General features: G+C 39.0%; 1 protein-coding gene across 2 annotated transcripts in view; it reads right to left on the reverse strand.

The window, feature by feature from the left end:
- Positions 1–1,049: 1,049 nt before the first annotated feature.
- slc6a6b (solute carrier family 6 member 6b) overlaps positions 1,050–27,884 on the reverse strand; it is a 32,104-nt gene continuing 5,269 nt past the window's right edge. For both annotated transcript variants that reach the window (XM_077226927.1, XM_077226926.1), the window contains exons 2-14: positions 26,354–26,583; positions 25,418–25,552; positions 16,872–17,106; positions 14,297–14,429; positions 13,110–13,244; positions 11,289–11,392; positions 11,050–11,174; positions 8,490–8,602; positions 5,602–5,739; positions 4,463–4,565; positions 3,099–3,199; positions 1,445–1,615; positions 1,050–1,363 (exon numbers count right to left, since the gene is read on the reverse strand). In XM_077226927.1, the coding sequence (XP_077083042.1) occupies positions 1,208–1,363; positions 1,445–1,615; positions 3,099–3,199; positions 4,463–4,565; positions 5,602–5,739; positions 8,490–8,602; positions 11,050–11,174; positions 11,289–11,392; positions 13,110–13,244; positions 14,297–14,429; positions 16,872–17,106; positions 25,418–25,552; positions 26,354–26,582 (1,878 nt within the window). In that variant the 5' untranslated portion in view covers position 26,583 and the 3' untranslated portion in view covers positions 1,050–1,207. The remainder of the gene's footprint in view (positions 1,364–1,444; positions 1,616–3,098; positions 3,200–4,462; positions 4,566–5,601; positions 5,740–8,489; positions 8,603–11,049; positions 11,175–11,288; positions 11,393–13,109; positions 13,245–14,296; positions 14,430–16,871; positions 17,107–25,417; positions 25,553–26,353; positions 26,584–27,884) is intronic.

Raw genomic sequence — 27,884 nt, forward strand, 5'->3', positions numbered from 1 at the left:
TTTTTGAATACAAAAGGCAAATGTGATTGGAAAGAAAAATAAACAGATTTGATACAAACACAAAATGTAAATTCTACATGGTTTTAAAATCTTGCCAGGCAGCTTCACATCCCGACCCCTCAAAATAAAAAAAGCGATATGTTATCAAATCAGGCGCTAATTTACGAAGCGCAAAATGAAAAAAAAAAATAATAATCTGATTATTGCGCAAATAGAATAGGGACGCCCATATTCTTGAATTTGCAACAAAACCGCACTATTTGAACACATCTTTAGAAGAGGGAAGAGATACTGTTAAAGAATTAGCATTTCCAAAGTATAACTCGTGACGTCGGAAAGGAACTCGTACAAAACAGACTTAAAGGGATAGTTCACGCAAAAATTAAATTCAGTCATTCCAAACCTGTATGACTTGCTTTCTTCCACTGAACATACAAGATATTTCGAAAAGTGTTTTTTTTTTCCCTTCTTCTTTTTTCTCCATTCAATGAAAGTCAATGTTTGGACCGCATTGACTTTCATTACATAGACAGCTGAAACATCCTTATTTTGTGCACCATTGTGGAGAATCTAGTGTCCTAGTTGTATAGTGCATTGAAAACAAGCAGGGCTTACGCCTCGATTCTTCCGGACAGCACAATCTCCAGTCTAAACAGTTTGTTGGGACACACTTAAAGCTACAACTATCCAGGATCATTATCCCTTAAAAAGAGAACCGTTCTCGATGGCCGAGGGTGGCATTTTTTAAATCTTTGTACACCAATGTTACTTTTTACGAATCATGTTTACGGAGCCCTTCGTTTTTTTGCCCTGATTCTTGTCTAAAAATAAGCACAGCTCAATTTCGATTTTAATATGTACAAGATAAAAGTTACAAAAGTAGAGCGGGCATGGTTCTACGTTCGTGATACTGCTGGTTGCGATCTGTTCTCTGTCTAATAACAGCGACAATAATAGTAATATAATAGTATTATGATAAAAATAATAAAAATACAGACAGAAAAATGTAACTTCCTCTGTAGAAAAACAAAACAAAACAAGGACTCCTAGTGCAGATGCGTAGCAATGTAAACCTGGTCCTACGACTATGTCAAAAGTTACAGATTATATTTTAATATATGTATAATGAATCACATATATATATATATATATATATATATATATAAAATGGAAAAGCAGGTCATTTGAATCCTCTCACAGAGAGCGTTCACATCATAGTTTCAACGATGGTGTGTGTGGGCTTCGTCAAGCCTCCGTTCCAGTTGGGATCCAGGGGCTGCGCCAGCTCGTTGCTCTTGGGCTGGTACTCTGGGGGGCAAGAACTGGCCCCGCCCCTCACGGGGGCCGCCACGGCTTTGATCCTCTGGAGGGACAAGGAAAGTGACGTTATTGGCCTGTTCGCGGACGGGAAATCTGCCGTTTGTCGTTGGTGCGAGTGACTCACCTCGATGAGGGGTCCATCTGATTGAATGATTTTGATCACAACCACCATAGGTATGCAGATCATGGAGGCCAGGGCGAGGGTCCAGCCGACTCCGATGGACCAATCCGGGTACTCGTAGACTTTGTTGTATCTCAGGGGCGTATACTTGACCAATGAGAAGATAAAGCATCCCTGCAGCAGAAGAGAGATCAGGGGTCACCACATCACACTCAATACGCAAGTACATCTATTACATTCATGTAAGGGGGGGGGGGGGGGGTCTCACGAAAATGGTCTAGATCATATTAGAATTCAAAACTAATAGCAATATTATTAACTAAGATTAAAATAATTGATAAACAATATTTATTTAAATAGCATTATTACAATTATTTTAATTTAGTTTATAATTAAATCAATACATACTTTTCTATTTATTTAATACATTAATAATAATAATAAACTGTTTATAATATTTTTATTACAATTATAGACATTTTATTTGCTATTTAATAATAATAATAGTAAAATAACAAATGAATCTAATTGTTTGTTATTTTAATTCAGTTGTTTATAATTTAATCAATAATACTTTTACCATTTATTTATACATGATAATAAAATGATATTACTATAGTTATTTATTTGCCATGTATTAATATTAATATAATTCTGATCAAATAACATGGTATGTATTATTGATTAAATGATAAAGAATGCTATTTGGCTATTTTGCTATTTATTTATTTAATAATGATTGATGATTATAATATAATATAAAATGTATTTAGTTGTAATTTAATAAACTTTAATAAAATAATAATAAATAATTTATTAAATAAACTGTTTATCATTATTTAGCATTTATAATCCAAATCAATAATAAATACCTGAACTATTTATTTAATAACAATGCATGATAGTAACCAAAAAACATTTATTTAGTTATTTAATAATTTAATATAATTAACAATGGGTCCAAAAATATGCTTATAGATTTTTTTTGGTCTTTTGGTTTTGAGGTGAATTATGACCTAGGTTTTTCTTTGTGAGATTCATTCAAGAGATGTAAAATTGTAGAAAAGTCAAATTAATTATATTTATTAGCAATTTAATAATATATATATATAAAATTACGATCATGTAAGAGTCCAACAAGTTTCCAAAATGACTAAACATGTCAAAAGAGCCATCTAATTTAAGAAAGATTAAAAAAATTAAATCTCCAAAGTCTTTAAAAGCTTTATGACTGTCCATAAGGAAGGGATTTCTTTTTTTCCTTATAGTCATATAATGTTCATAGAAAAACGACATTCATGATCTCATGGAAACGAATCCTGCACTCGTCCTCAGCTCCTTCATTCATTCTGTTGGCCAGGCAGATGGTCACCCCATCTGGAGCACTGTTACAGTGAGATGCGAGCCGGATTTTTGCAGCAAATCCAAAGCGGAAAAGCGGTGTTTGCATGTGTAGCCGTATGGGGGGAGGGTAGAAAAGCACACAATCTCCAATTCAACTGTATAAGACACTCTTTCAGAGGTTCTTTCAATGCATCATTTTAAGTGCAAATATACTGTAGTGGGCCTAAGATCTGTGAATGTGCATTTCTTACTGTATCTATAAACTACCAAGTTAGCCTGTTTTTTAAGGACCTTTTCACTGTGAAGAACTTACCACACACAGAAAAGGTGTAATTACAGTCCAACTCCACTTCATCCAGGGATTTGGTCTGTAACCAATCATCTCTTCAATCGCATCATAGAAATTATCAGCGCCTTTTGAAAAGAAGGAGTGTGTTCAGGTATGAAATACAAAAGCATTAACACACGATCCTACAGTACAAATAGACTGGAACAAAGTTACTGCATTGTTTAAGATGGGAATTACATTTTTTTTTACTGTAATTTGTGCAAAAAAAAAATCTTGCATAGTAAATAATATCATTATTTTATATAGTATTTAATACCAAGGTCATGACAGTAGCGAACAAAAGACTTTAAGTAGACTTTCTCAGAACTAGTTTAAACTGTTAAACTGATTTGGGCAATAAAGGATTTGCTCTGCTTGAACCATAGTCTGTTTAAACAGAGATCCACACCTGAGAAATTCACAATCATTTCTTTCATAGAAGGAAGTAGTTTGTCAACAATAAAGCCTTTGTTTCATCTCCCAAGAAAAGAGAACTCATTTGCTGGCACTGTCCATTAATAAATTAAGAAATAATGCTTAAAAGTCAAATTTAAGCAGTTTTTTAACAAACAGTCAGTGAGTGAAGGTGTTTAACCATAATAATGAACAAAATCTTAAAGGTGCAGTATGTAAGAATGACTAGTGGTTTAAATAGGTACTGCAGTCGAATTCAAACTATCGGAGATCGTCGTTTCTCCCGCCACCTGCTCCTCAGACTGGACGGCGCTCACGCGGGTTGCCATTTTGAGCACACGCAACAGGAACGAGCGCAATGAAACATTGAAATTTAATTGACAATTAAAATTAGCAACGTGCAGTATCACAGACCAAAACAATAACAAACATTCCAGCCTGGAAACGCACAATTCCAAGTAAAATAACTGGCTGTAGAAGTGTTTTTCAGAGAAACGAGTATGTGAACTTGGCATGTTTCCTCAATATGCAAACATATTATGGTATTTGTTATGCTTTAGTAGAGTTAAAAAGTTACATATAGAACCTTTAAGTAAAAAGTTAATTGGGTAACAGGGTTGTAAATTTAGCCTAAATTAGCAACCCAGCTAGCTAGCCAAATGTTGATAAACGCATATTTCCTATTAAAAATAAGATACATATTATTTTGATTTTTCTCTTAAACTCACTAACAGGGTTTAATGGCTAAACAAATTCGATTTTGAAGTAACAGGATTGAACACAAAATGTGGGATACAACCAAACCTTGCGTACAGCAACAGGATTTATTGTTTCTAAGTAATGGCACACTAATTTGTACCCCAATCATGGGAAGTGCCTGCTACAGTTCACCATTATGACTTACAGTACATTTTCTGTTCACTTGTTGTACTCACCATAAACCCAGGCTACAGCAATACATTCAAAGAATGCAACCCATAAAAGGCACACGCCACTGGCTGCATAGTAGTCAAAGAGTTGAAACACATACATGCCACCCTGAAAAAGAGAAAAAACGATTGAAAAATGTGAAAAAAAGTGAGTAGGCTCTAATACATGCTGTAATTGCAAAGCTGACATAATAGAGGACTGTTTTGACCAGGGGTTGGCTAAACACTTGACTAATTTTCTTTTGGTAACAAAGACATTTGTTGCACAATGCATTCAGGGGTGACATAAGACATTATGTCATGGGAAAAAAATGGGACACTGTGTGGCTCAAGCAAAAGAATAGCATTCACAGTTCACTGTTCTGGGGGATTAGCAATCAGGGGCTGATATTTGAAGGGGGCCAGAGGAATCTTAGATTGTGCATTGTCAGACCAGACCGGATCTCCTAGTATAGCAGTGAGACTCCTCTATGGAATTCTCACTGCTCAAAGCAGGTCAGTACGTCCATAAAAAGACATGGAAGTGGGAGCGATAAGACACTGCTGGGAGGTGAAGCTGATTTCACCAAGTACAACATGTTCCTGGATCAACATCTTTGGTTGATTGGAATGTTGTTCCAGGATCAACAAACAAATTTGAGGGACAAGTTTACAGTTTATGTCAAGTTTAGGCTTACAGCCAGGGTTAGGTGCTTCTACATCAGTGTTATTCACTTACCATTTCCCTCTGATTTTAGGGATAAGTTATGGGTAGGCTAGGGACTAAGTTTTCAGACAGTAATGTAGTTCAAGGATCAACAAAATATGTTGATCTACTGTAGGAACATGTCTTAGTTGGCAAAATCACGCTGATCCTGCTGGTTGTGGAAGACTCTTCCTTATGGGAGTGAGCTTAGGCAGTAGATCTGGCATGAGTGGTTTGGTTGAGAGCCACATACTATCAAATGACAATGCCACTAAAATCCTAAAAGGAAAACACATGGTGCCTGACCATTCAACTAAGCTGCATTTGATACACTCTTTATTTAGCCAGAAGAAACCAGCTGGCCCAATATGTTGGCAAAGTGGTAAATAATTAGTATGGATTTGGAAGGGAAATACGTCATTAAAAGGTGTAAAAAAGATTGTTCGACTGTTGTACTTACCTTGGTGACCATGGTAAGTCCCAACAGGTAGCTCAAAAAACAGACTATAGCTATGAAGATTTCACGCCGATAACCCTTCCGTAGGAAGGATGGATACAGATCCACTAGGGATGTGATCTGCCCTTCCACTTCGACAAACTGAGAAAAGAAAAGAAACACTGTTAGCCAAAACAAGCTTTGTGTGTGCAGACTCAAGCTGGAAAGGCAACGATTCCATATTTTGATGATTTGATGATATTTTGATCATTTTTGATGATTTAAGTGAAAATGAAGCCATGGAAAAGTTGTGCCATGTTTTGGAATCATAAACCTACTAAGTTTGTGGCTTTTAGTTATTGACCATTATCGTTGATGGTAGTGCACTTCTTAAATTAAACAAGTAGAATTTTAGAAGATTCACAATTTTTCCAATAAAACTGCTCTCTCTCAGTATCATGGTTTTGCTAGGCTAGTCTAAAAGGCTATTTGCTGTTTTAGAATAATGTAATATCCAACCCCGTCTGATAGTTCAGTTTAAATGGTCTATAAAGTTGTGACATACTGTAGTGAAAGGCATCTATTACTTTAAGTAGTACTGTACATAGAAACCCCTTTAAATGTTATCCAGTACAGCTGCATGGATATTATTTTTCGATAAGGATACTTCATTTAACAGTCCAAGCGCCACACCCTGGTTTGTGGACTAATTATTAGTTAGCACAATTAGCACACACTAATTATTCATTATATACAAAGGTTTATGAAACTCCAAAACTAACAGCCCAAATGAACGAACACAAGGGCAGAAACAGTGTCATGTTACAGGGCATGATAAGGAGATTTTACGACCTCCGAGGAATGTGGCCAAGTGCACCAGAGAGAGACTATGGAAGACAGAAACCCTCTTTAAAACAGACTTTGCTGCATTAATCATAGACTAACTGATCTATAAATGAACATGCCTAAAACTGTGAAAGAAACAGTGTAAATGGTTTACTGTCTTGTGTACTATTGGATTATGGTATGTATCCTGGTATACAACCAACTAACGATCAATGTAACCTCACCTCTATCATGCCTCCTAACTAATTCATCCTCATTTGATGACTCACACTTTGATGTACATCAACTTCTTCTAGAATGCAGTGTGGATGTGTTATAGCTATCTGAGCATTAATGAAGGTATAACCATGCTTGGGACAAAGACTCGTAAATCAACTAATAGCCACTTTCCCTCTCAGACATGTCACCTTTCTTATTGGTCCACTCAACCCTTAGGGGAGGATCTTTTCCAGGCTTGATTAGAGACAGTCCACATGTGACCTCCCTCCCTTAGTTCTTTCATCCAGCCGCAACACTGTTCTGGTGATACTGGGGAACCCCCTCCCCTGGTCCCAGGGCCCAGCAGGCCTCGATCCAACCAGATAGCTCTCACAAAGAACCAAGGACAATCTCAGGAGTTTTGGAACAAAGACTCCAACCAACAACGACTCCAATCACCCACTCTTCCTACTTCCTCACTTCTCCTGGGTGCTCGGCGTGGCCTCAACAGGGCCCCAGGCCTTAACCAAACCAGCCACGCGTTCCTGGAGAAAGAGAACTCTCAACCAACTTCCACTTGACACTGCCGGAACCATCAACGACTTCACGTTTCAACAACTTCAAGAATTGTTCCCACTACAAATGCAAGTATTCAATTAAATGAAATGTGAAAATGAAATTCTGATGGTTCTTCTCATAGTCCCTTTTTCCGGTTTCCAATTTAATCCTATCACTAACCTATTTCTGTATTTCTGTATATATGTGTGTTTAGTTTATTTATGTTTATGATTTAGTTAATAAAACTTATGCACTGTATGTATTTGGTTATATTTGCTTGCAAAAAGAAGTCCCTTTACGGTTTTTGTTCTTGCTACATGCTCAAAACGCTGTACATGCTAAGAAATAATTATTCTTCTGTGTCCAGGGAAGATACCCTTTTCTTAGAATAAATTAATAATAAAAAGAGTTCGTTGGACGAACTGATTAATTGATTGTAATATTAATTTAGCCATGTCAATTAATGTAGCCAATGGGGTGGTGATGGTGCAGTGGATAAGACACATGCCTTTGGTGTGAGAGACCCGGGTTTGAATCCACTGTGAGACACCAATGTGTCCCTGAGCAAGACACTTAACCCCTAGTTGCTCCAGAGGCGTGCGACCTCTGACAATATAGCAATTGTAAGTCGCTTTGGATAAAAGCGTCAGGTAAATGAATAAATGAAAATGTAAATGACAAGTTAATCCAATTACCTGACCCACATATTCATAATTAATCATAACAAGTTACTATTGATTATTAATATTTCATATAGCTAGGTTCCTTACACAGGATGTGGATGGAGACTGATTTAGCAGAGTGTTTAATTTCACTGGGACCGAGATATATGATAGTACAGGACTCCAACTGCTGTATGGTGTATAATCTGCCAGCAAAACGTTTTCTTTTTTTCTTTTTCTGTTTGTTACCAGGTTTTCTTGGGCAGGGGCATAGCCGGTGAGGGGCCAGAAAAATCAAGTGTAATACCAGTTTATTCGGACCTTTGCCTAATTGAAAGATTCTGTTTGTATCTCTTGTTTTGAATTGGCTAAGAAATGAAATGCACTGCTGAACAATAAGAATGAAACAGACTTTACATAAGAGTGTTTAGGGCTCCATAATGCTCACATCGCACTCGTTTTGTATAAGAATAAAATGTCAGTTCATGCATAGTCTATCTTGTCTCTTTGAATTTAAAACGGGAGGAATTTACGTTTTATTGAAAGTGTGGGGGACAAAATATTCACAGCGTCTAGCTGTCATCACCACCCTGTAAACTAGTGGTACTCAAGCTGTTTAGCATAGCATTTTATTCATTTGGCACTCACCTGACTGTCGAGGCCCAACAGCAGAAGCATGATGAAGAAAAGAATGGCCCAAAACATAGGCAGTGGCATCATAGACACAGCTTTAGGGTAAGCAATGAAGGCCAAGCCAGGACCTATTGGGAAGAGAACAGAGGGAGGTGGGGAAGTGGAGAGAACACAATTAGCAAGGCTAGCAATTTGCACACTTTGATCTATGCCTTTGCGGTGCGTTTCGTTGTCGGCACAGACCAAAAGGAGACATGAAAGAAAAAAGGAGCGAGTATCTACAGGACAAAGCGATCAAGCCAGGCAAAATTACTGCCAGTGGTTCATTGCAAGTCCAATGACTGTTTCATTGCATCTTCTGGCAAAATTAGCATCTTGATGTTAACTTCGGCTGCTTCCAAATCTAGAAAAAGTTTAATCAGCGGCGTGAAATGTCCCCTGTATAACACTACAGGTTACATATTCAACACTACATAGAACAACTTCAGAGAGTCCAGGCAAAATACAAACTAGGGATGTGCCCAAAGCGAATTTCGAATCAGGAAAGGCACGGAAAATGAATAACGCATTCTAGGGAGCCCATAAACGGACATGGTTAGGCTTGCTGCGGTAGTCAGTTAGATTACAGTACATCAGAATAGACTTATCACGTGAACATAAAAAATGAGAGATGACTGACGGGAAAATGGCAAAGGATTTGGTGCACAACAGATTCTGACAAATATCTTGTAAAAAATCTGTACCGGCACTCCCTATAAACAAAAGTATGCATGCCCACGAATTTGAGTAAAAAGTAAAACGCAAGCATGCATTCAAAAGCATTTGAATACCCAGCCTTATATACAATATAATTACCCAACTATATAATTGCGAGACAATGCAAAAGCATTGAAATATATTTTTTCCTTTCATCTCATTTTTCCTTCACCATGTCCCTTTAGAGGCTCTGTAGAATCCGTAATCTCCTTTCCAAAATAAGAATTCAACTTCGGCCACATCCCCAATACAAACACCTCCACTTGCTAACATTACTGCAACATCAAATGTAGAATTCAATCTGTTCAACAGAGGTTAAATACAAGAACAAGCACAACACACATAATAAAACCAAAGAACAAATTAAAACAATGGATCAAAGTAACATAGCATCAATGTCAAAGTACACTTTCTGCAGAGTCAGGTTGATGCATCCGAGACTGACCTCCCCAAAATTGACTTCTCTTTTGCAAAAAGCTCCTTTTAGCTTCTTGGCATTTGTAATGTTTAGAAATGAATCCAACCAAATCATCCTGAAAGACTCCCTGATAAGGATCCTGTGGCTTCGTTCAACCACAATTGTGCTGATATGCACGGAAGTTCAAGTGAAGTTAAGGTTTATATGTCTTATAAACAAAGTGATAAAGATGTATGTTTTGTGCACCTCGCTTGAGCCAGACATACTTAGACCAATGTCTCCACAGAGGAGGGCCAAAGCAGGAACAGTGAAGATTAGACCTTTGGAAAACCTTGAGCTTGAAAGCAATCTATACATCAACTGATCTCTCTCACCATGAGACTTGCTGCATCTTAATACAGCAAGAAAAATGCAGAACAATTATGAGAAATGCACTAGATGGCCAAAAGTATGTAGAAACCAGAACATCTCATCCATATGCACTTGTTGAACCATTTACTTTCAAAACCATGAGCATTAATAATAATAAGCTTCCACTCTTCTGGGAAGGCATTCCAGTAGATGTTTGCACAGAGATTTGCTCCCATTCATCAGTGAGGTCAGGCACTGATGATGGGTGATGAGGTCTGGCTCACAGTCGAGGTTCCAGTACATCCAAAAGGTGCTCGATGAGGTTCAGGTCTGGGCTTTGTGCATGGCAGTCAAGTCCTTCCACACCAGACTCAGTAAACCATTTTCTTAAGGAGATTGCATGGTTGTATGCTTCATTTTAGGCACCTGATAGTAAATAAAGGGTGTAGCTGAAATAGCAAAACCCATTAATGTATACATACTTTTGGCCATGTAGTGTAGTGTGTCCAGGCCCCAGGGTAGAAAAAGGAACCAATAGGAACTGACTCGGTGACCTTAATTAAACTGCGTTGCAAAGAGTTCTTTCGGACTTAAACCCAAACTCTCCAAAAAGCTTTTGTAAATTGCCTTTATCCTGAACTTGGCACAAGATGCTTCTTGATTAGGGTCACCTGTGGAAACCAACTGATCAGCGATCAATGCTAAATCAATGCGTGCTTTTTCACGCAACTGTTGATTCTTCATCATTAGTGGAATAGGGCTTAAACCCAGTGGCTCCAAGAACGTTCTCCATACAGTTCTACAGTCGATTCCAAGCGAATTCCAGTTCCCACCGAAAGACCGTATTAATTCAGATTTGTTTTTTGTCTGCTGAATGACGGTGAAGGTTCCGAATGTTATACTTTCTTTTTAGTCCTAGGTCCTGAAACTAGTTTTATTGGCTCCGAATCGCTTGTTGTCGCCGATTTTTCACTACAGGGTTGACCAAACTTTTTCATGTTGTTATTTGCAGCAGCAGTGCCCACCATCACTGCTACTTGACCCTCGTACCTGACTCTGCCACATCGGCTATGTCCACCCCTTGCTCTTGTGCCATGAAGCCCAGGACGGAAAATATTGCGAAGCCAGACACAAAACTGGTAGCGCTGTTCAGGCCTCCCAGCAGCAAACAGTCCCTATGTCACACATATGTCATGGAGTTTGTTAATTAACACAAAGGTACCCTACGTTCCCACTTTGCCCGTTCCCTGGACTAAGCCCCCCTCCCGGCCCGGGGCATCGAAACCCACCTGTAGCAGTTGTATTTGTACTTGTTGTAGCTTCCCAGTGACGTCATGGCTCCAAGACAGATGGCGTAAGAGAAGAAAATCTGAGTCCCTGCATCAATCCACACCTAGACAGAAGACGCCAAACCATCCGTTGACTGACAACATGAATTGCTTAAACTCAAATATTTGCATGCATTCTGCCTCTTGTAGGTCCTCGAGAACTGTATACACCATCAAGAACCAATATAAACTGTTTCAACGACTGCATGTCATGTTTAGATTTGTAGCTTTCTGACTGAGGCCATCAAGAGCTTTATTTATGTCGACTCTTTTGCACATCTTGGGTTTCTCTCTGTAAACTGTATATCCAAAGTTTATTCTGGTTTTAAGCTGCGGATGGTCACTGGAGTACATAATGTCGGCAAGTGTAAACAGCACTTTTCCTGCTGAATAGTTCATCTTAGAGAGCTGATTTATATTGGTTAATGTTCATTTTTGTAGCTGGTGGACTAGCATACCCTTACGGAACGAAAATATATTTCCCATACATGAATGATCAATATATGAAATGGTTTAATTGTATAATTGAAAATATCCAGAATAATATATTGTGTTAATATATTACAATATATTGAATAATACATAAGGAATTGCTGCTTTTCATATCTTGATAAATATGTGACAATATATTTACTAATATATCATATCATATCATAATGTATGTAATTTTATATTCAGTAATACACTTCATAATATATAGATGTATTTGTGATCAGATATGGTACTGCATGTGTAATATATTGCAGATATATTTACTCATGCAAAATAAACATATAGAGAAATAAACATATATAGAGAAATATATAATGTAATATATTTCTTATATCTATTAATTATTTACATTATAAATGTTTCATATTTTCAAGCTAGTTATCATAAGCACCTGTATGTACTAAAGTATTTAACCAAGAGACTATCAATGTACTGAGAAGTGCACAGCCATTACTTTTAAATATAGTCTTATTGTTCTTTGGCCAATCGTCAACCGAACCACAGGCTCTACTCTTCAGCACGATCGTGACCCCAAAAACTCAGACATACCAGAAAAACTTTTATATTCCAAAGAAATAGAACATAAAACTTTTATATTCCAAAGAAATAGAACATTAAACACTAACAGATCTCCCCCTATATTAATATTGAGCAAAACACATTAAATAACAGTCAAAGCATGCTGGGAACTAGAAATCTGTCGTAACTCAATCCGTGAATGTGTGTGTATATATGTGTGAACATACATTCACATTTATATGGGAACATGTATGTGCTATATATGTACACAATAAAGGATAAAACTTTGTGAATATTACATGTAATGCTATTTTTGTCTTCATTTATAAATACTTTATATCCATTAATATATACCCATACATGGTCAATGCATATATTGCAGTATATTTAAAAATATAAGCACTAGTTTCCCATATATGGAAATGTATTATGTAATATATCGCATTTTATATTTTGCAGTTTATTCCCATATATTTTTGTTCCGTAAGGGATAGCCTAGCTTCACCTAGCTTTTGAAGTTGGTCTACCAACAATTGGTCTTTCTGTCGAAGCTAGTTGACCAAAGTAGTCTTTTTTGGCCTGATGGGGACCACTGACCAAAACATATGCTAGGAACCAACAAACTATGATGGTCTTTTCAGCAAGTTTGATAGCAATAAAGACCAAATAGATGTGTTAGAGGCACTTGAGATTGTGTGGAATCAAATTCCGGTGGATGGGTGATATTATAAAGCCTTTTGAGAAGACATGTAAATAGCTATGAGATCTTACCTCTGGGTCTCCAAGGCGAGTCAAATTTGGGTACAGATAAAATTTGATGCCTTCGGCTGCCCCAGGAAGAGTGACACCCCGTACAAGCAGGACAATTAACATGACAAACGGGAATGTTGCCGTGACGTACACAACCTAAGCAGAAAAGTCAAGAACACTGAGGTCAAATTTAATGCTATGGTTGTATGAAAAACCCATCAGCTTTGTTTGTGTTTTAACAATTTAGAAAACTACAGCAGAACTTTTTCACAGGGTCTTCATAAGACCTGTCATACTTTCCAACATTCTAAGATAACACTGTCAAAACCATTTCCAAGGCTAACATGCAATTTACATCTTACCTTCACTAACAGATAAATATTGGCTTTAGTGGTCAGAGTGGTCATATGCTTTTTGGTCAGAGAGTGAGTTCTAGATGGGAGACAGCTAAAAACAGCACCTCGTTTAATGCTTGGTTTGGCTAGAAATGTTATGTCACACATCGACAATGCCAAAGAGTACATCAATATCTGCAATTATATTTAAAATTGCATTGCTCTCAAGCCTAATACCTCATTCACAAAAATATATAATTTTATATCAATAACTGAAAGTAATCTTTCACTTGCCACCTTTAATGAAGCTGTCAAATTTACAAAAAACAAAATGGCTTAAAGTAAAGAAGTAACAGAGTCTATAAAGGCTAGTTCCCGATGTCCAGTTCCAAAAAGCAAATTCCATTGGTAATTGGGTTTTGCTGGATCAATGTTTCCCACTATAATAAAATCCATCAGCCAACATGAAATATTGCCACTAGTTGGGGCAGCACAAACCAGCCTTTAATGTGTAAATAAATCTTAAAGTAGATAATGCTAGCATTGCGATAGAGCAATCTAATGTGACAGCATCTTGGCAGAAGTCATGATAAGATTCTTAACTGCATGGTCAAGGGAAACGTCTGTCCAAGTCAAGAGAAGGTATCTGCTGATTGACTTTGCAGTCTCTATTAGGAATGAGGTAAGCTATAGTTACCGTTGCTGCTAATCACCAGGGAATGACTGCTATGTTTATGTTCACAACACTGACTAAGGTAGCACTCAAATCTACCAAGCTGCTTATAACTCCAATGACACTGTAGAAACTAATATTAGTAGTCCTTAAATTAACTGACTGAAGTTGAAAAATTCATGTAATGCAACCAAGCTCACCTTCCCAGTAGACTTAACACCTTTCCAGATACAGAAGAAACAGATGACCCACACAGCGAGCAGACACAGAGCCAGGTCCCATTTAATATGTCCCATGTCCTCGATACCATCGGAGATGCTGAGGACATTTCGCCTGTGGTGGAAAGAATGTTTGCCGGTGAGACTCTCTGAAGCCCTTAAGGGTGTTTAAGGAGCTAGCATTTAAATAATCAGAGAAGTTATACAATACGCAAAGGACAGATGAGTTCTCTACAGAGGAAGAAGTGTTTAAGAACCACTCAGAACAAGTCATCGTAGAGCCGGGGTAAAGCCAACCAGCTCCTGGATGACAACCTTGCTACAGCCTTCCGTTTCCTAAATACCTTGATTAGATGTTCAGGTGTGTTTGAATAGGGTTGGAGCTAAACTCTACAGGATTGTAGCATAGTTGTATACACCTGCCATAGAGCAGTGTTTCTCAACCCTGGTCCTGGAGGACCCCCAACACTGCCAAATCATGGTCCATTTCAGGTCTTGGAGTTTCTTCTAATGTGCTTATATGATGAATTCAGTGTGTTTGATTAGGGAGACACTTAAAATGTGCAGTGTATGGGGTCTTCCAGGATCAGGGTTGAGAAAACCTGCCATAGAGTAATAATTCCACCACTAGCTTCTGTTAAATCAGGGGAGACCAACCCTTAGAGCGCATCTAGAGAGCCACCTTCCTGTAGAGTTTAGCTTTAACCTGCTCTATCGCCCCTCTCTGGAAAATTAGTGGGCATATTTGTGTTTAATTGGGGTTGGATGCGTGAAGATAGCTCTCCTGCAGGAGGAACTTCGGTCCTGGAGGGCCACTGTCTTGCTTTTACCTGCATCCCTAATCAAACATACCTGAAAAATATCACGCAAGTCTTCAGAATTGTTTGAAAAATTAAGCGTAGCATCAGTTCTGGCAGGTCACGTTAGTCAAGCTCGCATCAGCTGACTTTATATCTGACAAGTTACTGACAAGTTTATCTATGTAGACATAACTTTCTTGGTCCACGTCAATGTTATAGCAAATATAGGTGTCAGCTGATACATATCTACCTATAGGAATACGACACCTATCACTGTATACATATATAATGGCGCTATTCCACTGCAGGGTACGGTACGGTTCAGTACGGCACGCTTTGGCGCTTTTCCACTGCATGGTACGGTACGGCTCGGCTCAGTACGGCTCACTTGTGGCGCTTTTCCACTGCATGGTACAGTACGGTACGGCTCGCTTCGGCTCGCTTTAAATGGTACCACCTCTGTTGAGGTTCCAAGCGTACCGTACCGATACTAAAATGTGACGTGGAAGCACTGTAGATCACTGATTGGTCAGACAGACAGAATTGTCACTACCAGCGTCATTGTATTTGCGAGACATCAAACCCACTAGATTTAAATAGCCAGTAACAGCCACCGCTGTAGCACCTGTTTTAAAACTACTTAATTGACTTGCTTGAAGAAAAAAACTTCCAAAAAAGAAATGGCTGAATCGTGGTCAGTGGACAAGAAGTGCAGACGTTCCTCTTGTTGGTTGCCGAGGAGCGGATAAACTATAACGATCAGTCATAATCCCACCCACTTTGAAGCGGTTTCAACTGCAGTGGAAAAGCAACCGAGCTAAAGCGAACCGAGCCGAGTCGTACCACACAGTGGAAAAGCGAAGCGAGCCGAACCGTGCCGCGCCGAACCGTACTGAGCCGTACCGCGCTGTACCATGCAGTGGAAAAGCGCCATAAGCTCCTTCAGTTATCAGCAGCTATCGCGTTTCTTAGAAGCTAATTACCCTCCTCCCTCCCCAGCCCCACCTCTTGTCGGTCAGGATTTGGGATTCTGATTGCCCTTTGAATCAGAATAAATTCTCAAATTATGCTGTACATTAAAATCTTTATTAATTAATGATATCTGCAATACATTCATGTTGGTTCTGTTCCGTTTACCCTAAGGGGGGTTTATTGCTGCTCTCTCTGCTCTTATGCAGGAATGCGCAGGGAGTTCCAGCCCAGAACAGAAATATACCGCCAATCCTAACTATACGCTAATTGTCAATTGTATTTGCCGATAGTGGTCCTGATAGAATTACATGCAGGTAAGTTTGATTAGGGAAAGAGCTAAGCTTTGCAATACAAAATTGCCCATTGTTGGTTTAGACCCTTCAGTCTGTTAAAGTATTAACACCTTGTCTACCACAGGGATATTAATTCCTGCTCCTCAAGACCCACTGTCCTGTCAAACACACCTGAACAAGGTAACCAATGTCTGTGGGATTTCTTTGGGGTAAAATTACAGCCAGTAGTGTTGGAGCAGGATTGAATCTAAAAGCTGCAGTGAATCTCCAGTATCACGGTTAAATACCCATAATCTATGGCATTAAGCATGATGCAAGTTCCATAAGATAGATATTTAAATTGAGAATGTCACTAAGAGGGGAATGGAGCTCCAAATTCTTGGGGAGTGATTGAGGAGAACTGTATGGATAAATATATGAGAATCTCCACAAGAACTTCTCTGGATTTCGATGGCTTTCAAAGTGTACAACTAATTTGTTCTCAATACTTACTCCCAGAACTCAGTGACGGGAGAAGTGAAGTTAGTTGCATTCACAGCTCCCCAGAGTGTCTTGTTCTTGCGGAGAGTATCCTCAATGCAATTTTCTGTGTTCCATTTGTTGTTGCAGCTTGCCCAGGGGAGCTCTGGCTGAAAGCACTGGAACAGGTAGTACAAGCCCCAGGCCAGAATCACAATGTAGTAGATGTTCAGCAGAGAAACGATCACGATGGACGCGTAGCCGATACCTGTGCAAAGACAGAAATGGCAAAATTAAGCTGATGGCACACTGGACTGACTCAGCATGTGGTAGGTGTGCAAAATATTTGCGATTTGTTATTATAACCTTAATGAAAGCAATGAAAGGAGTTGTGCTCCAGTGGAGCGTGAGAACGGCTAAATAAGTGACAAACTTCTATGAGACCTTCTTGTATAAACATGGAATAATCTTGTCCAGAGTTGGAGAAAAGTGATGTAAGACATTGGTTCAGAGTCTGAACTGAGTAAATCAATGTTGGCCAGGTTGACTGGAAACCAAAACCGACCAAAGCCGTCACCTCATTCACTGGCAGAGGGATCCGAGTAGTTCGGCAGTTTGCATGTAATGATTGCTCACTGGTAAACTCCGTTTAAATAAGTAATGAATCTATGGTCAGAAGGCATTTTTGTGAGATTCAGTATGCTCTTTGTTAGAGATATTTTGGTGGAAGATTTAGCTGGACAGATCCTCTGATTGGGTTTTGGTGCCTTTTTTAAGGGTACACTAGTTAATTGTTTGTAGGGCTCGAACCAGCAACCTTCTGATTGTAAGACTTCAGCTTAAGCCACTACACCACACAAGCTGAAGAGTTGCCCAATTATGCAAGCTACCGTTCATGAACAGCTGGCCTTCTTAGCCAATACATTAATTGACAGCTGCTGATGTGTCTCTGCTACTAGCCAGGCTGAAAATAAAACTACTACTAGTCCCTAGAGTAGTAAGAAGACAGGCCACAATTAACAGACAGCTGACATTAAAATACACCAACAGTGAGAGCCTTAAAGACTATAAAATTTCCTTCAACATGTGGCAATGACAAGTTTATCTATGTAGACATAACTTTCTTGGTCCATGTCAATGTTATAGCAAATATAGGTGTCACATTTCATAGCACGGGTGTTTTTTTCAGTTAATATGATCTGCTTTGGTCTACATTAATATCTCCATAGGAATTAGTGGATGTAGCCATGCTTTGACGGGAGTCTTTAGCGACTGCTATTAGCTGTGGAGAAAGTATGTGATATACCTCGATAATGTGCTCAAATGAACATGATTGTTTATTGGTTACGTTTAAATGTAAAAATGTTCAGATATACAAACGTATGCAGTTACAATAATTGTGAAATTATAGGAAATGATCTAGGAATTTACTAGTCCTAATTATTTTAAATAAATCATTCTTGTCAGTGGCTCTGAGAGGTGAGGAAGATAGGGTTAACCCTAACTGCTATTTTTGTAAACATTATTTTCTGGTCTGGCATTAGAGAGATGTATTTCCTATCTGTCACCCCAGATACAGCTGGTGGTGTCTGTGACACACACCCCACTCTGTGTCCTTACCAAGGGGTCAGGGTGGTTAGCATTGCCCTATTTGCCCCTGCTGGTAGATGCTAGTAGTGGGAAGTTCGGATCATTTTACTGACTCGAATCTTTGAGTCTCGTTCAGCAAAAAGAACGAATCTTTTTTCGAGTCATTTCGTTCATTTCAGCATAATATAATTAAAATGGCATGTTAAATATCCCAACACATCTAGTACTTACGAAAATATTGATTACATTTGTAAAAAGAATAAAAATAAACTATAGGGTAATGCAGCCAAAGCCAAATTATAAGAAACCGAAATGTTTTATTAATTGATTAGTTGTTGGGTCTTAAGTTCAGGCTATTGCAGTCTGATTCTGTTAGTTCACCTCACCTCCTGATCCGAGACCTTCTTTCCTTTGCAACTTCATATTTATCAGGTTAGTTCTCCTCTCGTGTCTCGAGACATTAGCTGTCGACTCGCCAGTGTCTGACTCGGATCTGTCTGCTGGGCCGACCGTGCCGTGTGTGATACAGCAGGGCCGGAAAGAGAAATGATTAGTTCATCTTTCGAGTCTCGAGTTCGGGTTCGACCGGGTCCGAGTCTTTCGTTCTTCCTGTCAGTCCATAGAGACTATGCTGTCAGTAGCGGAAAGAGAAATGATTAGTTCATCTCTCGAGTCTCGAGTTCGGGTTCGAGTCTTTCGTTCTTCCTGTCAGTCCATAGAGACTATGCTGTCAGTAGCGGAAAGAGAAATGATTAGTTCATCTCTCGAGTCTCGAGTTCGGGTTCGAGTCTTTCGTTCTTCCTGTCAGTCCATAGAGACTATGCTGTCAGTAGCGGAAAGAGAAATGATTAGTTCATCTCTCGAGTCTCGAGTTCGGGTTCGAGTCTTTCGTTCTTCCTGTCAGTCCATAGAGGCAATGCTGTCAGTACCGGACAGAGAAAGGATTAGTTCATTTTCTTCGAGTCTCGAGTTCGGGTTTTAAATCCTTCGTTCTTTTGTCACGTGACCGCTGTTATCTCGCATCAAATACAACATTATATTCGTATTATTGACTGCGTCTGAATGTATATTGTTTTATATTTAGGAATTAAAATACAAAATATGTGCAAAACATTATCTGTAAAATAAAAGTTCCATCTTATATTGTCCCTGTCCTTCTCTTTTCTAAATGTTTCTTGTGCATCTGTGGTATGTTTTATTATATATTATACATTAATTAAGTACTATTATATTTAATACCTTAACTATGTGCTTGTTTGTAAAAAGGTTGTAAATTAGTAGGCTATTCAATACGGTGACAAGTCACGTGACAAAAGAACGAAGGACTCAAACCCGAAGACTCGAAAAAATGAACTAATCATTTCTCTTTCCGGTACTGACAGCATAGCCTCTATTGGACTGACAGGAAGAACGAAAGACTCGGACCCGGCCGAACCCGAACTCGAGGCTCGAAAGATGAACTAATCAATTCTCTTTCCGGTACTGACAGCATAGTCTCTATGGACTGACAGGAAGAACGAAAGACTCGGACCCGTCCCGAACCCGAAGACTCGAGAGAGATGAACTAATCATTTCTGTTTCCAGTAAAGATTCAGAACCCATATGTTGCGCAATGCGCATGCACGGTCGACACAAAATGAACGAATCACTCTCTGAGACAACTCGGTAGTCCCGAGTCATATTAAAGATTCGTTCAAAATGAACGAATCGTTCATGAACGACACATCACTAGTAGATGCCATAACTTCACCATCTGGCAGCAAAAATACATTATTCTCCTTTGACAGCCATTAAATATACTACTGAAAGATCTCTTTGATCCTTACCACACATATTATTTTTTATGTTTCTTAAGTATTCATTGCTCACTTTTAGTATCTTAAGTATTCATTGCTCACTTTTAGTAGAGACATAAACTGCTTACAATATTTTTATTTTTACTATTAGTGTTACGTGCTCAGAGGATATGGTGTTCTGTTGTTTTACCTTCACCTCCCCGCTATACCCCTGTTAAGGTTGTGAATCATCATTGCGACGTTCACACCTGGATGGGCGTCCCTGCTATAAAAGTCTGACACTGACCGGAAGCGAGAGAGAGACGGAGGGAGCTGGGTGTCACGCTGGGTTGTTGGCGTGTCTTGTTTTCGTTTCTTTGATTCTTTGTTACCCCCTTTAATATTTTGAGTTAACACTTTCTTTTCTCCCGGTGGTTTGTTGTTTTGTTGAAGTTGAAAAGTCTTTGTTTTCTTTTCATATTGTCTTACAGCCGACCAGGGAGTAGTGACCAGGAAAGTATGTCACGTGACTTCCATTTCGCAACATCTAGGCAAGCGTGTTGTTAAGACACTAGGTAAGGAGCAGGTGCCACTATTATATGTTTTGAGTTTTCTTAAGTAGCATAGATTAGGTAGGGCGTGTTGAACGCCGAATACTTTATTTGGTTTGCTGTATCTTTTATTTTCTTTCTTGCTGTATTAGAAGCTTATTGGGAAGGGGTTGTAGTTAGAATGCGGGGTTTTTTTATATCTTTTTTTTTTTTTTTTTGCCCCGCTCAGGTTCCTACTCCCTGTGTATGTTATTTGTGTTTTTGTCTTTTTTAGTTTCTCTCTTTTGAGCACTTTGTTGTGAATTAACATATTCCTTTTCTCAGTTTAAACTCCATTTGTTCTTGTGTTCTTTTGCATCAGCGCCTAAATCACGTTACCAGGGTTAAACGATTTGGGAATTAACTACAACCCCAAATCAGAAAAAGTTGGGAAATTTTGTAAAATGCAATAAAATCAAGAATCTGTGATTTGTTAATTCTATTTAAACTTTTTTTAACTGACAAAAGTACAAAGAAAAGTTTTTCAAGGTTTTCACTGACCAACATAATTGTATTTTGTAAATATGAACAATTTTTGATTTTGATGGCTGCAACACACCCCAAAAAAGTTGGGACAGAGAGCAAAAAAAAGTGAAAAGATTATCCAAATTAGATTATCCAACTCTTTTGAAACAGTCCACAATGAGAAGGTGATTTGGTAATAGTTGATGGTATTGTGTTTGGGTGTAAAAGTGCTTCTCAGTCTTTTTAAGCAAAGATGGGTCATAGCTCATCACTTTGTGCCAAATATCATGAGAGAATTGTCAAACAATTAAAATAATAACATTTCTCAATGCAAGATTGCAAAGAATTTATGTCCAGATGAGTCCATGTTTCAGCTTGTTTTTGGAAAAAAATGGACACCGAGTTCTCAGTCCCAAAGACGAAAGGGACCAACCAGACTTTCACCAGCGACAGGTGCAAAAGCAAACATCTGTGCTGGTATTGAGGTGCATCATTGCAAACGGTATGGGTAACTTGCATTATTCTGAAGGTACCATTGACATGGAGGCATATATTTGGATTGTACAGAGACATAAACTGCCATCAAGATGACATCTTTCCTGGGAAGCAAGACAATGCCAGGCCTCATTCTGCACATGCTAAAACTGAGTGGTTTCTAGACACTGCACCACAGAAGGGATGTGCATGCCTGTTTACTGCAGTCCCGATATGTCTCTTATGGAAAATGTATGACTCATTATGAAAAGGAGAATCAGGCAACGATGACCACAGACTGTTGAGCGGCTGTCTTGTATCAGACAAGATTGGGCAAACATTCCACTAGCAAAACTCCAACAATTAGTATCATCAACTCCCAAATGATTAAAAAGTGTAATTAAAAGGAAAGGTGAAGTGACACAGTGGTAAACATGCCTCTGTCCCAACTTTATTGGGGTGTGTTGCAGCCATCAAAATCAAAATTTGTTCATATTTACAAAATACAATTATGTTGGTAAGTGAAAACATTGGAAAACTTTTCTTTGTACTTTTGTCAGTTAAAAAAAGTTTAAATAGATGTGTTCTATTTAAATTGTTGTGTTCCCTCATGCCCCTTAGCCATTTTAGGGATGTAACAAATGTGGGGGCTCGCCGGGATCTCTCTTAAAATAAAAAGAGGGTCCTTATTATTCCTTAAGCCCTGGAGGCGTTGTTAGGGTGCTGGTTAAAATTGTTGAGTCGCACATTAATAAAGGGATTATGTGGGTATTTTCACGTGGATCTATCGGGGGGCCTATGGTTTGTGTGTAAATTTAATTATGACGTTGTGCGCGCAAAATTTTATAGAGAATCCCTCGTTTGAGGCATTTGAGAGATGTCGGAAAGATGAATTGATGGCGATAGCTGACCACTTCCGAATTTCTGTTAGGCAGCGATTATTAAAAAGGGAAATTAAAGATTTTTTATTGCATCGATTAGTGGAAATGGATGTTTTGGTTTTATCAGAGACGGAGGGAGAAGCAGATCAAAGGCAGATGATGCGCAAAGTTATGAAAGTACAAAGGCTGAGGAGGAAGGTGTGAAACTCGCTGGGACGGAGACCGAGGTCGAACACCGAGCAGTCTTGCCACCCTTTTAGCCATTTTCTCCGGCCACGCCGGGATCGAAAGGGGAGTCGAAACTGAAAGTTCGCCTCGCCCGACTCCGTATGGAAGTGAAGGAGAGAGCGCAAGCGCGCCTGGGCGAATTTGATCTGCGGCTCAAAATCCGTAGGCTGGAGATAGACACTGAGAAGGAAGTGAACTTGCGGCGGTTAGAGATGGAGGAGAGGAAGCTCGCACCTGTCACTGCTGGCCCAGCCACTTCTAGTTCGGTGAGTAGACACTGCAGTTTGAGGTACTACAGCCTTGGCTGCATTTGATGCAAGTAAAAATCTTCCCTTGGTGCCCTTGTTCCGAGAGTTGGAGTTTTCGAACGGATAGCGGTCTCGTTCAGATGGCTATAAGATGAACGGGCATTATTGTTGCAGCGTCGGCTGTCAGGAAAGGCTTTGGAAATTTTTTCCACGCTTTCTTTAGCAGATAGCTTACAGTATGAGATTGTCAAGACAGCTATCCTTCGTTCGCTTGAGTTGGTCCCAGAGGCTTACCGGCTAAAATTTAGAAACCACAAGAAAAGTGTGAATCAAACGTTTGTTGAATCCGCTCGTGAGAAAGGGGTGTTATTTGATAAGTGGTGTGTATCAAGTAAAGTAACTGACTTTTCCTCCCTCCGAGAATTAATGTTACTTCAAGATTTTAAGAAAACCTTGCCGGAACGCATTGTTCTGTATTTGAATGAGCAAAAAGTCACTGATCTTGCCACGGCGACCGTGTGCGCTGATGAATTTGAGCTTAGGCACAAGAATGTGTTTATTAGTGCGTGCACGGATAGAAACACGACTGTTGTTGCTTCACCTTGCTACAGGTGAAACCTGTTAACAAACAGGCGAAAATGGCTAATGAACAATCAAAAGAGAGACGTGAGTACTATTATTGTCATAAAGTAGGTCATGTAATTGCAGATTGTTTAGTGCTGAAACACAAACAGCAGAGTTCGTCACAGCACAAGTCTGTTGCTTTCGTGAAAACTGTTTCTGAAAATCCTACAGAAGTGTCACCAGATTATATATACAAGCCTTTCTTACTGAGAGGATTTGTATCATTCAGTGGCAAGTCTGAGCAGCAGTGGCCAGGTAGAAATACAGATTTTGCATGATACCGGAGCTGCTTACTCGTTTATATATGCTGATGCGTTACCGTTTTCTGCTCAGTTACATTTGTGATCCTAGTATTTTAGTTCAGGGGTTCAGTATGGAAGTTGTGAATGTGGCTTAACATTGTATACATGTGCAGTCTGATTTAGACACTGGATTTGTGAATGTGGGGGTGTGCCCTGCATTTCCTGTTCTAGGGGTGTCATTTATTTTAGGAAACGACCAGGCTGGAAGGAGAGTTTTACCTGTACTAGAAGTGGTTGAGAACCCTATGTTAACTCCAGAATCAGACGAGTTAGCCCAGACATATCCTGAACTTTTTTCTGCATGCGTTCTTACTCGTGCTCAGTAAAAAAAAAAAGAAGAGTGACGATTTTGCGTTGAATGATACCTTTTTGTGTGTAGCTGATGAGTCTGGTGAAACTGCCGCACAGGGTTATCCTGTTAGTAAAGACTCTTTGAAGTTGTGAAGGTCAATGTTCTTCTGCACTTATCAGTTACTCGTGAGGAAATTGTGGAGGCTCAGAAAAAGGATGAAACTTTGTCAAAATGTTTCGTTGCAACAAGGGATGGTAAAGACAAGGGTTCTTCGTACATAATAGATGATGCTTTGCTAGTGCATAAATGGCAGCCAAACATTACTGAGGGTGAAGAGGTTGCATCAGTATAACAAGTGGTGATTCCTTCTGCCCATCGCCCTCCCGTACTTTTCCTGGCTCATGATCATGTTTTTTCCGGACATTTGGGGGTCACTAAAACGTATGGCCACAATTTGCGACACTTTTTCTAGCCTGGACTTAAGAAAGATGTAGCAAACTTTTGTCATACATGTCTCACTTGTCAATATATGGGAAAACCGAACCAAGCTAATCCCCCAGCCCTGCTCATGCCAATTCCAACACTGGGTGAGCTGTTTGAGAGTGTAATAGTGGATTGTGTGGGATCGCTCCTTAAAACGAAATCGGGTAATCAATTTGTACTCACTATTCAGCTACTCGTTATCCAGAGACCATTCCTTTGCGTACGATTACTGATAAAGTTGTAATTAAGTCTCTTATCAAATTTTTCTCCAGTTTTGGATTGCCAAAATTTGTCCAAACCAATCAAGGCATGAATTTCCTTTCTTAGTTGATTATGCAGGTATTGAGTTCGAGTATGGTATTTGTGTTTTTTTCTTTTTTTAGTTTCTCTCTTTTGAGCACTTTGTTGTGAATAAACATATTCCTTTTCTCAATTTAAACTCCCTTTGTTCTTGTGTTCTTTTGCAGCAGCGCATAAATCACGTTACCAGGGTTAAACGTTCCAGGAATTAACTTATTTATTTTATTTTGTGTTCCCTCATGCCCTTAGCCATTTTAGGGACGAAACAATTCGTTCTATTTATTCTCTGGTAAAGAAATCAAGAAGTTTCTTGATTAAGACACTCACCTGTAAATATGGGGCAAAGTTTCTCCCAACAAGTGATTCCACCCTCAGAGGTGAACTGGCCGAGCGCCACCTCCAGGAAGAACACAGGCAGTCCTCCGCCGAACAGAAAAATGAAGTATGGGATGAGAAAAGCACCTAAAAGGAAGATTCACCAAGAGGAGATTCACTTAATTCTGTCAATTATTATATCCTATTAACCACTAGTTTAGTGTTTAACTCTTATTCCTCATTAAGTTCAGCCTGTACAAGTCTAAGGACTTGTTCTCACAAAACGCGTTTTTGCTTTGAAAAACAATGGAATGGGGGAAAAACACAAGGTCTCAAAACACATTTTTTTAAAGTTGAACTGAGCGTTTTTAAAATGCAGTGTCATGCGCAAGACTGCAAAAAGACGCAAGACTCACGCAACGGTTATACACATCAGTCTAGCACGTTTACAATGGACAATGGAAAAGTAGCGCATTGGAATGGAAAATTGCATTCTTTGTGAACAATGTCCAAATGTTTAACTTTATTCTGTAACAGAATATCATTTTTATAATATCTGATCTGCTCTTTTTTCAAATAACACAAGTGGATAGTGATGTATACGGTTAAAGTAAAAACAAAAACAAAATAACAACCTTAAAACTAGTCCATATGACTTTGAAAACAGACCAAAATTTAAGCTGTTATTCACTCTGAAATCTCATTTGCACATATATTTTATTGAAAATGCATTGTAATTGATCATGAGACACCCATGAGAAAACCCAAGATGTACTGTATAACATGAGAGCTTGAGTTTCTGTATGGCTTCCAAGTTTTTCAAAGCAATAAAGAAGCCTCCAGAAGAATCATTTGGGTTTGATACGACATGATGGTGAGGAAGAAATGAAGTTTTTACTACTGTCACATCAGTGTTCAAAGTCCAAAAGTATCAACAAATACACTCACCTCCGCCATTCTTGTAGCAGAGGTACGGGAACCGCCAAACGTTCCCTAAACCAACGAAGCCCCCGGCAACTGACAGAAGAAAGTCAAGCTTGCTAGCCCACTTTTCCCTTTGAGGGTGTTTTCCCTCGGCTTCGTCCTCTGGCCTTGTGCCCGGGCTCTTTCCTGGGGAGGGTTTCAGAATGTCTTTGTGGAAGTCCTTTAGACACTGGAGTTTCTCCTTCTGAGCCATGCTAACAGAGAAGAAAACAAAGGGTCAAAACTCTTGTCCGAACCCCAAAGACCTTAGGTTCAGACATAAAAAGATCAAGTCCTTCTAAAACATGTATAATTAGGGCAAACATGAATAGTTAATTTAAACAGCAGCTATGGAAGACGTGAAACATGTTTCGACGAGAGGATAAGGTGATGGTTAAAGTGATTAAGTAATGGCTGTTTTGTGTGATTTGAATACAGGAAATGTTCATGTACAACACAACTGCAAGCAACTTTTTAGATTGCATCTTGATACCAGGCACAATAACCTAACTACGTCCAATAGTACAATAAACCTATTTGTAAAACTGATAAGATTAGATGATTTCTTTGTTGCTGGCGAAGTGTGTCTGTAGTCAACATAAAATTATGCCAAGAGATAATCACATAGCTGACTAGTAGGAAAACACGTCAGCACTTAACACCAACTAGTTAACAGTCAGCATGAAATTGTCTTCAGAACTGGTATGCGTTTATCCTGCCCTGGTCCCTTTAACTAACACAGTGTTTATGCTGTCAAGATTCTATTCAAGGATGGAGTAATTATGTCAGGCTTGGCGTCTTCTGTTTCAAAGCATGCGCCAAACTTGCCATGGAGCCCCTAAGATGAATCCCACAGAGTCAGATACCAAAGTCAGCTCCAACATCCCAAACCCCCTTAACAGCCTGGCAACGCTTGAACAAACTATAGCCCCACTGTGAGGCCATTTCCTTCAACACAAACCTGTTTTTTTACCTTCTCTCAAGGAGACAGAAGAGGAGGGGGAAAAATCCATGGTGTGTTTGAAAATCAATAAATACAAGTATATTCTCTTTTCTGTTGCTTTACTAAACTTACGACTGAATAAACATGCTAACTAGTTTGAAGTGTGGCGGCATGCCAGGATTAACAGTTCAATTACATTTTAATGCTGTTCATTTAAATTGATCTTCTGAGGTTTGTTAAGGTCTAGCCTAATGCTTTAAAAGAATTTGGTTATTTTTTACAACACTAAACCATTGCCATTCAACTGATGCTTATCTGTTATTTTTCAATTTCAGCAAACAAGCATTCACTTGGTGACACGAGACTATTACACAATTGTTGAAAGTGCCTAAAAGGGTCTAAAAAGCTCAAGAAATTACAATTATCCCCTTGAGATAGGTTAAATCTGTGTATTTCAAAGGCTTAGCATCACGCTACAACCCAAACACATTCTGTTAATTAACTAGGGTGAAATCCTCCAGACACTTTCTATTTCCACTCAAAACACTGCGGTGACCAACTCCTGTCCGAGAG

Source organism: Siphateles boraxobius, unplaced genomic scaffold, assembly GCF_051911475.1.
Source record: "Siphateles boraxobius isolate OS27281-9 unplaced genomic scaffold, OSU_SipBor_1 13, whole genome shotgun sequence".
NCBI classification, from domain to species: Eukaryota; Metazoa; Chordata; class Actinopteri; order Cypriniformes; family Leuciscidae; genus Siphateles; species Siphateles boraxobius.